At 34.5% G+C, this 15,551-nt stretch overlaps 1 protein-coding gene across 1 annotated transcript in view; it reads left to right on the top strand.

Annotated features, from left to right (window-relative positions):
- LOC102806427 (germinal-center associated nuclear protein-like) overlaps positions 1-3,926 on the top strand; it is a 56,839-nt gene extending 52,913 nt beyond the window's left edge. Inside the window, exon 33 of the mRNA XM_085508129.1 lies at positions 3,304-3,926. Coding sequence (XP_085364255.1) covers positions 3,304-3,447 — 144 coding nt within the window. The 3' untranslated portion in view covers positions 3,448-3,926. The remainder of the gene's footprint in view (positions 1-3,303) is intronic.
- The last annotated feature ends 11,625 nt before the right edge of the window (positions 3,927-15,551 follow it).

Genomic DNA, 15,551 nt, shown 5'->3' with positions numbered 1-15,551 from the left:
CCTAGTCAATAGGTTGTTCTACACTGGTTGAAGAGGGTTTCATCCCCAAGCCAGTGGATTGTTTACACTTGTTGAAGAGGGTTTCAATTTCCAAGCCAGTGGATTGTTTACACTTCTTGAAGAGGGTTTCATCCCCTAGTCAGTGGATTGTTTACACTGGTTGAAGAGGGTTTCAATTCCCAAGCCAGTGGATTGTTTACACTGGTTGAAGAGGGTTCCATTCCCAAGTCAGTAGGTTGTTCTACACTGGTTGAAGAGGGTTTCAATTCCCAAGTCAGTAGGTTGTTCTACATTGGTTGAAGAGGGTTTCATTTCCCAAGCCAGTGGATTGTTTACACTGGTTGAAGAGGTTTCAATTCCCAAGCCAGTGGATTGTTTACACTGGTTGAAGAGGGTTCCATTCCCTAGTCAGTAGGTTGTTCTACACTGGTTGAAGAGGGTTTCATCCCCAAGTCAGTGGATTGTTTACACTGGTTGAAGAGGGTTCCATTCCCTAGTCAGTAGGTTGTTCTACACTGGTTGAAGATGGTTTCATCCCCAAGTCAGTGGATTGTTTACACTGGTTGAAGAGGGTTCAATTCCCAAGTCAGTAGGTTGTTCTACACTGGTTGAAGAGGGTTTCATCCCCAAGTCAGTGGATTGTTTACACTGGTTGAAGAGGGTTCCATTCCCAAGTCAGTAGGTTGTTCTACACTGGTTGAAGAGGGTTTCATCCCCAAGTCAGTGGATTGTTTACAATGGTTGAAGAGGGTTCCATTCCCTAGTTAGTAGGTTGTTCTACACTGGTTGAAGATGGTTTCATCCCCAAGTCAGTGGATTGTTTACACTGGTTGAAGAGGGTTCAATTCCCAAGTCAGTAGGTTGTTCTACACTGGTTGAAGAGGGTTTCATCCCCAAGTCAGTGGATTGTTTACACTGGTTGAAGAGGGTTCCATTCCCAAGTCAGTAGGTTGTTCTACACTGGTTGAAGAGGATTTCAATTCCCAAGTCAGTAGGTTGTTCTACACTGGTTGAAGAGGGTTTCATCCCCAAGTCAGTGGATTGTTTACACTGGTTGAAGAGGGTTCCATTCCCTAGTCAGTAGGTTGTTCTACACTGGTTGAAGAAGGTTTCAATTCCCAAGCCAGTGGATTGTTTACACTGGTTGAAGAGGTTTCAATCCCCAAGCCAGTGGATTGTTTACACTGGTTGAAGAGGGTTCCATTCCCTAGTCAGTAGGTTGTTCTATCCTGGTTGAAGAGAGTTTCATCCCCAAGTCAGTAGGTTGTTCTACACTGGTTGAAAAGGGTTTCATCCCCAACCCAGTGGATTGTTTACACTTGTTGAAGAGGGTTTCAATTCCCAAGCCAGTGGATTGTTTACACTTGTTGAAGAGGGTTTCATCCCCAAGCTAGTGGATTGTTTATACTGGTTGAAGAGGTTTCAATTCCCAAGCCAGTGGATTGTTTACACTGGTTGAAGAGGGTTCCATTCCCTAGTCAGTAGGTTGTTCTACACTGGTTGAAGACGGTTTCATCCCCAAGTCAGTGGATTGTTTACATTGGTTGAAGAGGGTTCCATTCCCAAGTCAGTAGATTGTTCTGCACTGGTTGAAGAGGGTTTCAATTCCCAAGTCAGTAGGTTGTTCTACACTGGTTGAAGAGGGTTTCAATTCCCAAGCCAGTGGATTATTTACACTGGTTAAAGAGGGTTCCATTCCCTAGTCAGTAGGTTGTTCTACACTGGTTGAAGAGGGTATCAATTCCCAAGCCAGTGGATTGTTTACACTGGTTGAAGAGGGTTCCATTCCCAAGTCAGTAGGTTGTTCTACAATGGTTGAAGAGAGTTTCAATTCCCAAGTCAGTAGGTTGTTCTACACTGGTTGAAGAGGGTTTCAATTCCCAAGCCAGTGGATTGTTTACACTAGTTGAAGAGGTTTCAATTCCCCAAGCCAGTGGATTGTTTACACTGGTTGAAGAGGGTTCCATTCCCTAGTAAGTGGATTGTTTACACTGGTTGAAGAGGGTTCCATTCCCTAGTCAGTAGGTTGTTCTACACTGGTTGAAGAGGGTATCAATTCCCAAGCCAGTGGATTGTTTACACTGGTTGAAGAGGGTTCCATTCCCAAGTCAGTAGGTTGTTCTACACTGGTTGAAGAGGGTTTCAATTCCCAAGCCAGTGGATTGTTTACACTAGTTGAAGAGGTTTCAATTCCCCAAGCCAGTGGATTGTTTACACTGGTTGAAGAGGGTTCCATTCCCTAGTAAGTGGATTGTTTACACTGGTTGAAGAGGGTTCCATTCCCTAGTCAGTAGGTTGTTCTACACTGGTTGAAGGGGGTTTCAATTCCCAAGTCAGTAGGTTGTTCTACACTGGTTGAAGAGGGTTTCAATTCCCAAGCCAGTGGATTGTTTACACTGGTTGAAGAGGTTTCAATTCCCAAGCCAGTGGATTGTTTACACTGGTTGAAGAGGGTTCTGTTTCCTAGTCAGTAGGTTGGTTACACTGGTTGAAGAGGGTTCTGTTTCCTAGTCAGTAGGTTGGTTACACTGGTTGAAGAGGGTTCTGTTTCCTAGTCAGTGGGTTGGTTACACTGGTTGAAGAGGGTTCTGTTTCCTAGTCAGTAGGTTGGTTACACTGGTTGAAGAGGGTTCTGTTTCCTAGTCAGTGGGTTGGTTACACTGGTTGAAGAGGGTTCTGTTTCCTAGTCAGTGGGTTGGTTACACTTGTTGAAGAGGGTTCTGTTTCCTAGTCAGTAGGTTGGTTACACTGGTTGAGGGTTCTGTTTCCTAGTCAGTGGGTTGGTTACACTGGTTGAAGAGGGTTCTGTTTCCTAGTCAGTGGGTTGGTTACACTGGTTGAAGAGGGTTCTGTTTCCTAGTCAGTGGGTTGGTTACACTGGTTGAAGAGGGTTCTGTTTCCTAGTCAGTGGGTTGGTTACACTGGTTGAAGAGGGTTCTGTTTCCTAGTCAGTGGGTTGGTTACACTGGTTGAAGAGGGTTCTGTTTCCTAGTCAGTGGGTTGGTTACACTGGTTGAAGAGGGTTCTGTTTCCTAGTCAGTGGGTTGGTTACACTGGTTGAAGAGGGTTCTGTTTCCTAGTCAGTGGGTTGGTTACACTGGTTGAAGAGGGTTCTGTTTCCTAGTCAGTGGGTTGGTTACACTGGTTGAAGAGGGTTCTGTTTCCTAGTCAGTGGGTTGGTTACACTGGTTGAAGAGGGTTCTGTTTCCTAGTCAGTGGGTTGGTTACACTGGTTGGTTTCATCCCCATACAAATTAATATGATGCATGCATATTAGCATTTGAACAATGAATTATTTTCTAGTTTCAGGAACTGTTGCCAAGTGGCAGACGTGAGAGTTACCAAAGTTTATCTGAAAAGATAGAAGAACTTGAAGAAAAAGTGAACATGAGTAGAAGAGCTGAAAGGTTATCAGAAATCACTTTGAATTCATGGTTGCAATATTGAACATGGTCATACACAGTTACCGGTGAATTTCTGTCAATTTAGGGGGTACAGATTTGTTCAATATTGTGTAACTAGGGGTGCTAATCTCTTGTATATGATTCATAATTAATTTCTAAGTACACTGCTGCCTCTCAATACAAAATTATCTAGCATCTTAAAGGTGCTTTCACCTAAGGCTATTTATCAACACTCGCCTAAGGAGTGTGAGATACACTGACGTAAGTCTTAAATAAGGACTACTGCCATATTTTTATTGTTTTTAATAATCATGAAATGATTAATTAGTATTCATACATTATAAATTTGTACATATTGTTTTTGTCAAAAATATAATGAAGTCAAATGAATTTGTTGGCATTTTATTTGAAAATTGTTTCTTTGTTCTACTTTATAAAATTTCTATTTTAAATCATTTTGTACATTTGCTAAATGGAATTTTTTTTTTACAAGATGTATGAAAATAAAATTGCTGATTTTAATTGTTTGTTGAGTTCTGTATTGCCTTGTGAAACATTGTCGTGTTCCCTTCAAGTTATGTTTCAACCAATAACATTGTCTAGTTTGGATTAGAAAATCAACCAATCACATTGTCTAGTCACCTTATAAACAAGGTTTTTTAGCAACGTCAAGTCAATGTACAACCAAGCGGTTATTGCAATTATTAACAATAGTATTAACAAATATAAAGATTACTCTTGATCGATATTGTGACACTTTATAAAACTAGTTGGATTAATCATTGTGGATTTTGAAAAATATCAAAACATATGATACTACCTTTGAACAAAGATGTTATAATTTCAATAACAATTTCTGTTTATACAATCTCTCATTAAAATCAATGAAAAAGAAGTTTACTGAAATCTTTAATAACACACGTATAGATACATTGATGATCTCATGAGTTTTTGATTTATCATAAAGAACTTGCTATCAAAGACACAATAGATAGAATGAATTCAGCTTCATACTTTAATCTGTACCTCCATATTAAACCTAATGACTTACACACTAACTCTATGCTCATCCATTATTGAATGAATAGAGTGAAATAAACTTTATTCAAAATTTCTCTGGTCAAATGTCAAGGTTGTTTTCCGCTATCTTTCAATGCAAGTGGGTAATCAGGCACCATTAAGGCCATTGAGCAACCGAACTGCTAAGTAAATTGATATATGTTAAATTAAATTTATTTTTTATACATGTCATAAAAGTTGAGTGCAATGTAGGTAAAGTTATGCAGAGGGTTTGCCAGTCATACTACATGCAACGCCTGTGAAGTTATGTACAAAGTCAGGAAAGATGCATTCAAATTCGGTACAATTAAGTGTTGAGTCCATTAAGTTACATGCAATATCCGTAATACTACGTGCAAAGTCAGGAAAGATGCATTCAAATTCGGTACAATTAAGTGTTGAGTCCTTTAAGTTACATGCAATATCCGTAATACTACGTGCAAAGTCAGGAAAGATGCATTCAAATTCGGTACAATTAAGTGTTGAGTCCTTTAAGTTACATGCAATATCCGTAATATTACGTGCAAAGTCAGGAAAGATGCATTCAAATTCGGTACAATTAAGTGTTGAGTCCTTTAAGTTACATGCAATATCCGTAATACTACGTGCAAAGTCAGGAAAGATGCTACAAAGTTATGTGCAATGTCAGTCAAGTTTCGTGCAAAATTGATAAAGTTGTGCGCCATCTACAGTTGCGATGTTCTGACAAAGGTCACCTATGGATCCATTGACCTAACAAATAACACAGATGGGTGGAAGCTGGTCCACAACAGAAACTTTTTGTCCATAAATTTACTATCAAACAAAGAATGCAATGTTCATTTCAAAAATAACAGTGCTCATACACACAGTTGTAATTTGAATATGAATGAGACCATTTTCACAATACAGTCTGCATTGGCTTGAAAGTTTCAAGCTTCTACCTATCATATTTGAAAGTGCAAAATGTTTGTAACACAAGTCATGTCTGTAATGCGAGATGTAATGTTTGTAACACAAGTCATGTCTGTAATGTGAGATGTAATGTTTGTAATACAAGTCATGTCTATGTTAGATACAATGTTTGTAATACAAATCATGTCTGTAATGTTTGTAAAACTAGTCATATCTGTAATGTTGAGATTTCCTTTTTTAATACAAGTCATGTCTGTAATGTGAGATGTACTGTTTGTAATACAAGTCATGTCTAATGGGAGATGTAATGTTTGTAAAACAAGTCATGTCTGTAATGTGATATGTACTGTTTGTAAAACACATCATGTCTGTAATGTGAGATGTAATGTTTGTAATACAAGTCATGTCTGTAATGTAAGATGTAATGTTTGTAAAACAAGTCATGTCTGTAATATGAGATGTAATGTTTGTAAAACAAGTCATGACTGTAATGTGAGATGTAATGTTTGTAATACAAGTCATGTCTAATGCGAGATGTAATGTTTGTAAAACACGTCATGTCTGTAATGTGAGATGTAATGTTTGTAAAACACGTCATGTCTGTAATGTGAGATGTAATGTTTGTAATACAAGTCATGTCTGTAATGTAAGATGTAATGTTTGTAAAACAAGTCATGTCTGTAATATGAGATGTAATGTTTGTAAAACAAGTCATGACTGTAATGTGAGATGTAATGTTTGTAATACAAGTCATGTCTAATGCGAGATGTAATGTTTGTAAAACACGTCATGTCTGTAATGTGAGATGTAATGTTTGTAAAACACGTCATGTCTGTAATGTGAGATGTACTGTTTGTAATACAAGTCATGTCTAATGCGAGATGTAATGTTTGTAAAACACGTCATGTCTGTAATGTGAGATGTAATGTTTGTAAAACAAGTCATGTCTGTAATGTGAGATGTACTGTTTGTAATACAAGTCATGTCTAATGGGAGATGTAATGTTTGTAAAATACATCATGTCTGTAATGTGAGATGTAATGTTTGTAAACAAGTCATGCCTGTAATGGGATATGTACTGTTTGTAATATAAGTCATGTCTGTAATATGAGATGTAATGTTTGAAAAACAAGTCATGACTGCAATGTGAGATGTACTGTTTGTAATACAAGTCATGTCTAATGCGAGATGTAATGTTTGTAAAACACGTCATGTCTGTAATGTGAGATGTAATGTTTGTAAAACAAGTCATGTCTGTAATGCAAGATGTAATGTTTGTAAAACACGTTATGTCTGTAATGTGATATGTACTGTTTGTAATACAAGTCATGTCTGTAATGTGACATGTAATGTTTGTAAAACAAGTCATGACTGTAATGTGAGATATACTGTTTGTAATACAAGTCATGTCTGTAATGTGAGATGTAATGTTTGTAAAACAAGTCATGTGTGTAATGTGAGATGTAATGTTTGTAAAACAAGTCATGCCTGTAATGTGAGATGTAATGTTTGTAAAACAAGTCATGTGTGTAATGTGAGATGTAATGTTTGTAAAACAAGTCATGCCTGTAATGTGAGATGTAATGTTTGTAAAACTAGTCATGTCTGTAATGTGAGATGTACTGTTTGTAACACAAGTCATGTCTGTAATATGATATGTAATGTTTGTAAAACAAGTCATGCCTGTAATGTGAGATGTAATGTTTTTAAAACAAGTCATGTCTGTAATATGAGATGTATTGTTTGTAACACAAGTCATGTCTGTAATGTAAGATGTAATGTTTGTAAAACAAGTCATGCCTGTAATGTGAGATGTAATGTTTGTAAAACAAGTCATGTCTGTAATATGAGATGTAATGTTTGTAACACAAGTCATGTCTGTAATGTGAGATGTACTGTTTGTAATACAAGTCATGTCTAATGCGAGATGTATTGTTTGTAAAACAAGTCATGCCTGTAATGTGAGATGTACTGTTTGTAACACAAGTCATGTCTGTAATGCAAGATGTACTGTTTGTAACACAAGTCATGTCTGTAATGTAAGATGTAATGTTTGTAAAACAAGTCATGCCTGTAATGTGAGATGTAATGTTTGTAAAACAAGTCATGTCAGTAATGTCAGATGTAATGTTTGTAAAACAAGTCATGTCTGTAATGTGAGATGTACTGTTTTGTATCACAAGTCATGTCTGTAATGTGAGATGTACTGTTTGTAACACAAGTCATGTCTGTAATGTCAGATGTAATGTTTGTAAAACAAGTCATGTCTGTAATGTGAGATGTACTGTTTTGTATCACAAGTCATGTCTGTAATGTGAGATGTACTGTTTGTATCACAAGTCATGTCTAATGTGAGATGTACTGTTTGTAACACAAGTCATGTCTGTAATGCAAGATGTAATGTTTGTAAAACAAGTCATGTCTGTAATGTGAGATGTACTATTTGTAATACAAGTCATGTTTGTAATGCAAGATGTAATGTTTGTAATACAAATCATGCCTGTAATGTGATATGTACTGTTTGTAATACAAGTCATGTCTGTAATGTAAGATGTAATGTTTGTAAAACAAGTCATGTCTAATGTGAGGTGTACTGTTTGTAATACATGTCATGTCTGTAATGCGAGATGTAATGTTTGTAAAACACATATCTGTAATGTGAGATGTTATGTTTGTAAACAAGTGATGTCTGTAATGTGAGATGTAATGTTTGTAAACAAGTCATGTGTGTAATGTGAGATGTAATGTTTGTAATACAAGTCATGTCTGTAATGTGAGATGTAATGTTTGTAAAACACGTCATGTCTGTAATGTGATATGTACTGTTTGTAATACAAGTCATGCCTGTAATGTGAGATGTAATGTTTGTAAAACAAGTCATGCCTGTAATGTGAGATGTAATGTTTGTAAAACTAGTCATGTCTGTAATGCGAGATGTACTGTTTGTAACACAAGTCATGTCTGTAATATGAGATGTAATGTTTGTAAAACAAGTCATGACTGTAATGTGAGATGTACTGTTTGTAATACAAGTCATGTCTGTAATGTGAGATGTACTGTTTGTAATACAAGTCATGTCTGTAATGTGAGATGTACTGTTTTGTAACACAAGTCATGTCTAATGTGAGATGTACTGTTTGTAACACAAGTCATGTCTGCAAAGTGAGATGTACTGTTTGTAATACAAGTCATGTCTGTAATGTAAGATGTAATGTTTGTAAAACAAGTCATGTCTAATGCGAGATGTAATGTTTGTAATACATGTCATGTCTGTAATGTGAGATGTAATGTTTGTAAAACAAGTCATGTCTGTAATGTGAGATGTTCTGTTTGTAATACAAGTCATGTCTAATGGGAGATGTAATGTTTGTAAAATACATCATGTCTGTAATGTGAGATGTAATGTTTGTAAACAAGTCATGCCTGTAATGTAAGATGTAATGTTTGTAAAACACTTCATGTCTGTAATGTGAGATGTAATGTTTGTAAAACAAGTCATGCCTGTAATGGGATATGTACTGTTTGTAATATAAGTCATGTCTGTAATATGAGATGTAATGTTTGTAAAACAAGTCATGTCTGTAATATGAGATGTAATGTTTGTAAAACAAGTCATGACTGTAATGTGAGATGTACTGTTTGTAATACAAGTCATGTCTAATGCGAGATGTAATGTTTGTAAAACACGTCATGTCTGTAATGTGAGATGTAATGTTTGTAAAACAAGTCATGTCTGTAATGTGAGATGTTCTGTTTGTAATACAAGTCATGTCTAATGGGAGATGTAATGTTTGTAAAATACATCATGTCTGTAATGTGAGATGTAATGTTTGTAAACAAGTCATGACTGTAATGTAAGATGTAATGTTTGTAAAACACTTCATGTCTGTAATGTGAGATGTAATGTTTGTAAAACAAGTCATGCCTGTAATGGGATATGTACTGTTTGTAATATAAGTCATGTCTGTAATATGAGATGTAATGTTTGAAAAACAAGTCATGACTGCAATGTGAGATGTACTGTTTGTAATACAAGTCATGTCTAATGCGAGATGTAATGTTTGTAAAACACGTCATGTCTGTAATGTGAGATGTAATGTTTGTAAAACAAGTCATGTCTGTAATGCAAGATGTAATGTTCGTAAAACACGTTATGTCTGTAATGTGATATGTACTGTTTGTAATACAAGTCATGTCTGTAATGTGACATGTAATGTTTGTAAAACAAGTCATGACTGTAATGTGAGATATACTGTTTGTAATACAAGTCATGTCTGTAATGGGAGATGTAATGTTTGTAAAACAAGTCATGACTGTAATGTGAGATGTAATGTTTGTAATACAAGTCATGTCTGTAATGGGAGATGTAATGTTTGTAAAACAAGTCATGACTGTAATGTGAGATGTAATGTTTGTAATACAAGTCATGTCTGTAATGTGAGATGTAATGTTTGTAAAACAAGTCATGTCTGTAATGTGAGATGTAATGTTTGTAAAACAAGTCATGTCTGTAATGCAAGATGTAATGTTTGTAAAACACGTTATGTCTGTAATGTGATATGTACTGTTTGTAATACAAGTCATGTCTGTAATGTGACATGTAATGTTTGTAAAACAAGTCATGACTGTAATGTGAGATGTACTTTTTGTAATACAAGTCATGCCATGTAATGTGAGATGTAATGTTTGTAATACAAGTCATGTCTGTAATGTGAGATGTAATGTTTGTAATACAAGTCATGTCTGTAATGGGAGATGTAATGTTTGTAAAACAAGTCATGCCTGTAATGTGAGATGTAATGTTTGTAAAACAAGTCATGTGTGTAATGTGAGATGTAATGTTTGTAAAACAAGTCATGCCTGTAATGTGAGATGTAATGTTTGTAAAACTAGTCATGTCTGTAATGTGAGATGTACTGTTTGTAACACAAGTCATGTCTGTAATATGAGATGTAATGTTTGTAAAACAAGTCATGCCTGTAATGTGAGATGTAATGTTTTTAAAACAAGTCATGTCTGTAATATGAGATGTATTGTTTGTAACACAAGTCATGTCTGTAATGTAAGATGTAATGTTTGTAAAACAAGTCATGCCTGTAATGTGAGATGTAATGTTTGTAAAACAAGTCATGTCTGTAATATGAGATGTAATGTTTGTAACACAAGTCATGTCTGTAATGTGAGATGTACTGTTTGTAATACAAGTCATGTCTAATGCGAGATGTATTGTTTGTAAAACAAGTCATGCCTGTAATGTGAGATGTACTGTTTGTAACACAAGTCATGTCTGTAATGCAAGATGTACTGTTTGTAACACAAGTCATGTCTGTAATGTAAGATGTAATGTTTGTAAAACAAGTCATGCCTGTAATGTGAGATGTAATGTTTGTAAAACAAGTCATGTCTGTAATATGAGATGTAATGTTTGTAACACAAGTCATGTCTGTAATGTCAGATGTAATATTTGTAAAACTATTCATGTCTGTAATGTGAGATGTACTGTTTGTAACACAAGTCATGTCTGTAATGTGAGATGTACTGTTTGTAATACAAGTCATGTCCGTAATGTGAGATGTAATATTTGTAATACAAGTCATGTCTGTAATGTGAGATGTACTGTTTGTAACACAAGTCATGTCTGCAATGTGAGATGTACTGTTTGTAATACAAGTCATGTTTGCAATGTGAGATGTACTGTTTGTAATACAAGTCATGTCTGTAATGTGAGTTGTACTGTTTTGTAACACAAGTCATGTCTAATGTGAGATGTACTGTTTGTAACACAAGTCATGTCTGTAATGCAAGATGTAATGTTTGTAAAACAAGTCATGTCTGTAATGTGAGATGTACTATTTGTAATACAAGTCATGTTTGTAATGCAAGATGTAATGTTTGTAATACAAATCATGCCTGTAATGTGATATGTACTGTTTGTAATACAAGTCATGTCTGTAATGTAAGATGTAATGTTTGTAAAACAAGTCATGTCTAATGTGAGGTGTACTGTTTGTAATACATGTCATGTCTGTAATGCGAGATGTAATGTTTGTAAAACACATCATATCTGTAATGTGAGATGTTATGTTTGTAAACAAGTGATGTCTGTAATGTGAGATGTAATGTTTGTAAACAAGTCATGTGTGTAATGTGAGATGTAATGTTTGTAACACAAGTCATGTCTGTAATGTGAGATGTAATGTTTGTAAAACACGTCATGTCTGTAATGTGATATGTACTGTTTGTAATACAAGTCATGCCTGTAATGTGAGATGTAATGTTTGTAAAACAAGTCATGCCTGTAATGTAAGATGTAATGTTTGTAAAACTAGTCATGTCTGTAATGCGAGATGTACTGTTTGTAACACAAGTCATGTCTGTAATATGAGATGTAATGTTTGTAAAACACGTCATGACTGTAATGTGAGATGTACTGTTTGTAATACAAGTCATGTCTATAATGTGAGATGTACTGTTTGTAATACAAGTCATGTCTGTAATGTGAGATGTACTGTTTTGTAACACAAGTCATGTCTAATGTGAGATGTACTGTTTGTAACACAAGTCATGTCTGCAAAGTGAGATGTACTGTTTGTAATACAAGTCATGTCTGTAATGTAAGATGTAATGTTTGTAAAACAAGTCATGTCTAATGTGAGGTGTACTGTTTGTAATACATGTCATGTCTGTAATGCGAGATGTAATGTTTGTAAAACACATCATGTCTGTAATGTGAGATGTACTGTTTGTAATACAAGTCATGTCTGTAATGTGAGATGTACTGTTTGTAATACAAGTCATGTCTGTAATGTGAGATGTACTGTTTTGTAACACAAGTCATGTCTAATGTGAGATGTACTGTTTGTAACACAAGTCATGTCTGCAAAGTGAGATGTACTGTTTGTAATACAAGTCATGTCTGTAATGTAAGATGTAATGTTTGTAAAACAAGTCATGTCTAATGTGAGGTGTACTGTTTGTAATACATGTCATGTCTGTAATGCGAGATGTAATGTTTGTAAAACACATCATGTCTGTAATGTGATATGTAATGTTTGTAAACAAGTGATGTCTGTAATGTGAGATGTAATGTTTGTAAACAAGTCATGTGTGTAATGTGAGATGTAATGTTTGTAATACAAGTCATGTCTGTAATGTGAGATGTAATGTTTGTAACACAAGTCATGTCTGTAATATGAGATGTACTGTTTGTAATACAAGTCATGCCTGTAATGTGAGATGTAATGTTTGTAAAACAGGTCATGCCTGTAATGTGAGATGTACTGTTTGTAATACAAGTCATGCCTGTAATGTGATATGTACTGTTTGTAATACAAGTCATGTCTGCAATGTGAGATGTACTGTTTGTAATACAATTCATGCCTGTAATGTGATATGTACTGTTTGTAATACAAGTCATGTCTGCAATGTGAGATGTACTGTTTGTAATACAAGTCATGTTTGCAATGTGAGATGTACTGTTTGTAATACAAGTCATGTCTGTAATGTGAGATGCACTGTTTTGTAACACAAGTCATGTCTAATGTGAGATGTACTGTTTGTAACACAAGTCATGTCTGCAAAGTGAGATGTACTGTTTGTAATACAAGTCATGTCTGTAGTGTAAGATGTAATGTTTGTAAAACAAGTCGTGTCTGTGATGCAAGATGTAATGTTTGTAAAACAAGTCATGTCTGTAATGCGAGATGTACTGTTTGTAATACAAGTCATGTCTGTAATGTGATATGTACTGTTTGTAATACAAGTCATGTCTGTAATGTGAGATGTAATGTTTGTAAAACAAGTCATGGCTGTAATGTGAGATGTACTGTTTGTAATACAAGTCATGTCTGTAATGTGAGATGTAATGTTTGTAAAACAAGTCATGTCTGTAATGCGAGATGTATTGTTTGTAAAACAAGTCATGCCTGTAATGTAAGATGTACTGTTTGTAACACAAGTCATGTCTGTAATGCAAAATGTACTGTTTGTAACACAAGTCATGTCTGTAATGTAAGATGTAATGTTTGTAAAAAAAAGTCATGCCTGTAATGTGAGATGTAATGTTTGTAAAACAAGTCATGTCTGTAATATGAGATGTAATGTTTGTAACACAAGTCATGTCTGTAATGTGACATGTAGTGTTTGTAAAACACATCATGTCTGTAATGTGAGTTGTAATGTTTGTAAACAAGTCATGTATGTAATGTGAGATGTAATGTTTGTAAAACACGTCATGTCTGTAATGTGACATGTAATGTTTGTAAAACAAGTCATGACTGTAATGTGAGATGTACTGTTTGTTATACAAGTCATGTCTGTAATGCGAGATGTATTGTTTGTAAAACAAGTCATGTCTGTAATATGAGATGTAATGTTTGTAAAACAAGTCATGACTGTAATGTGAGATGTACTGTTTGTTATACAAGTCATGTCTGTAATGCGCGATGTATTGATTGTAAAACAAGTCATGTCTGTAATGTGAGATGTAATGTTTGTAAAACAAGTCATGTCTGTAATATGAGATGTACTGTTTGTAATACAAGTCATATATGTAATGTGAAATGTAAAGTTTGTAATACAAGTCATGTCTGTAATGTGAGATGTAATGTTTGTAACACATGTCATGTTTGTAATGTGAGATGTAATGTTTGTAATACAAGTCATGTCTGTAATATGAGATGTAATGTTTGTAATACAAGTCATGTCTGTAATGTGAAATGTAAAGTTTGTAATACAAGTCATGCCATGTAATGTTTGTAATACAAGTCATGTCTATAATGTGAAATGTAATGTTTGTAATACAAATTTTGTCTATAATATGAGATTTAATGTTTGTAATACAAGTCATGTCTGTAATGTGAAATGTAAAGTTTGTAATACAAGTCATGTCCATGTAATGTTTGTAAAAAAGTCATGTCTATAATGTGAAATGTAATGTTTGTAATACAAATTATGTCTATAATGTGAAATGTAATGTTTGTAATACAAGTCATGTCCATAATGTGACATGTAATGTTTGTAATATAAGTCATGTCTGTAACGTGAGATGTAATGTTTGTAACACATGTCATGTTTGTAATGTGAGATGTTATGTGTGTTTCTTTCTCTTTACGCATTTTTTTTCATTTAATTACATACATTACAGTAAACATTAATTACATAATACAAAACGACAAAGACAAGCAAACAAAAGTAACAGAAATAAAACAAAACAAAAAAGGATAATTGTCAATGCACTGAAATGAAAAAAGTTTACACACTATCAGAGATAATAGACCACTTCCGTAAATGTAATTCCAATTTGTTTTTAGATATAGCTATATGCTTTTCAATCTTGCATGCTTCAGTTACCACCTTATGAAAATAGACATCACTCGGTATACTCTTACTCATTTTACAATTATTTTGTAAGTTTGTTTGTATATTTACAATAATAAAAAAGATGGTAAGTAGTTTCAGTTTCCTGATGACAGAACGAACAATTGGAACTACTAACCTTTGATGATTTCATTTTAAAAAGATCATAATTAGTAAACAAAACTTTATGTAGTTACTTAAATTCCCTTGATTTCGTGTCAATTGCTGTTCTAAATGGTAAAATGTAATATTTAGACATTGCAGCAAAGTTGAGTTTAAAATCTTTTATAAAATACTCTGAACTATTTGGATGAATAGTCTTCGCACGAAGAAAGTTATTTTCATACAATTTTTACTAAACACAGATACTGTTATATTCTTACCATCAATACAAATATTTGGCGCTGAATCGTACGAAAACCTTCGGATAGGATAAGAAACATGTGACCAAGCTGATACCCTTATTGGCAATTGTAGGGAAAAACACAGATTTGTTATCAATTAGTATATCCTTGTTATTCCAAATTATATGATGTGATATTTGATTTTTAATATCTAAATTTTGAAGAGTAGACCAAGCTACCAAGGCTTCACGATAACATTCGGAGAGGTTGATTTTCAAATATTCAAGTCCGTAGTTACAACTAAATATTAAGTTGCCTCCAACAGGCTTTAACCTTTTTAAGAATATTTTTTCCATGCATGGGTCACTGAAGGGTCAAAGTACCTTTTCAACCACATTATACGAAATGTACCATACATTGTAAAGATATCAGGGGCTTTCAAACCACCTTCTCCTATGTCTGCGATCATAACATTACGGGCAACCCGGTCATG

Source organism: Saccoglossus kowalevskii, chromosome 14 (genome assembly GCF_978046115.1).
Source record: "Saccoglossus kowalevskii chromosome 14, keSacKowa6.1, whole genome shotgun sequence".
NCBI lineage: Eukaryota > Metazoa > Hemichordata > Enteropneusta > Harrimaniidae > Saccoglossus > Saccoglossus kowalevskii.
Note: the sequence above shows the minus strand (reverse complement) of the source record. Positions and strands in the feature narration are given on the sequence as shown.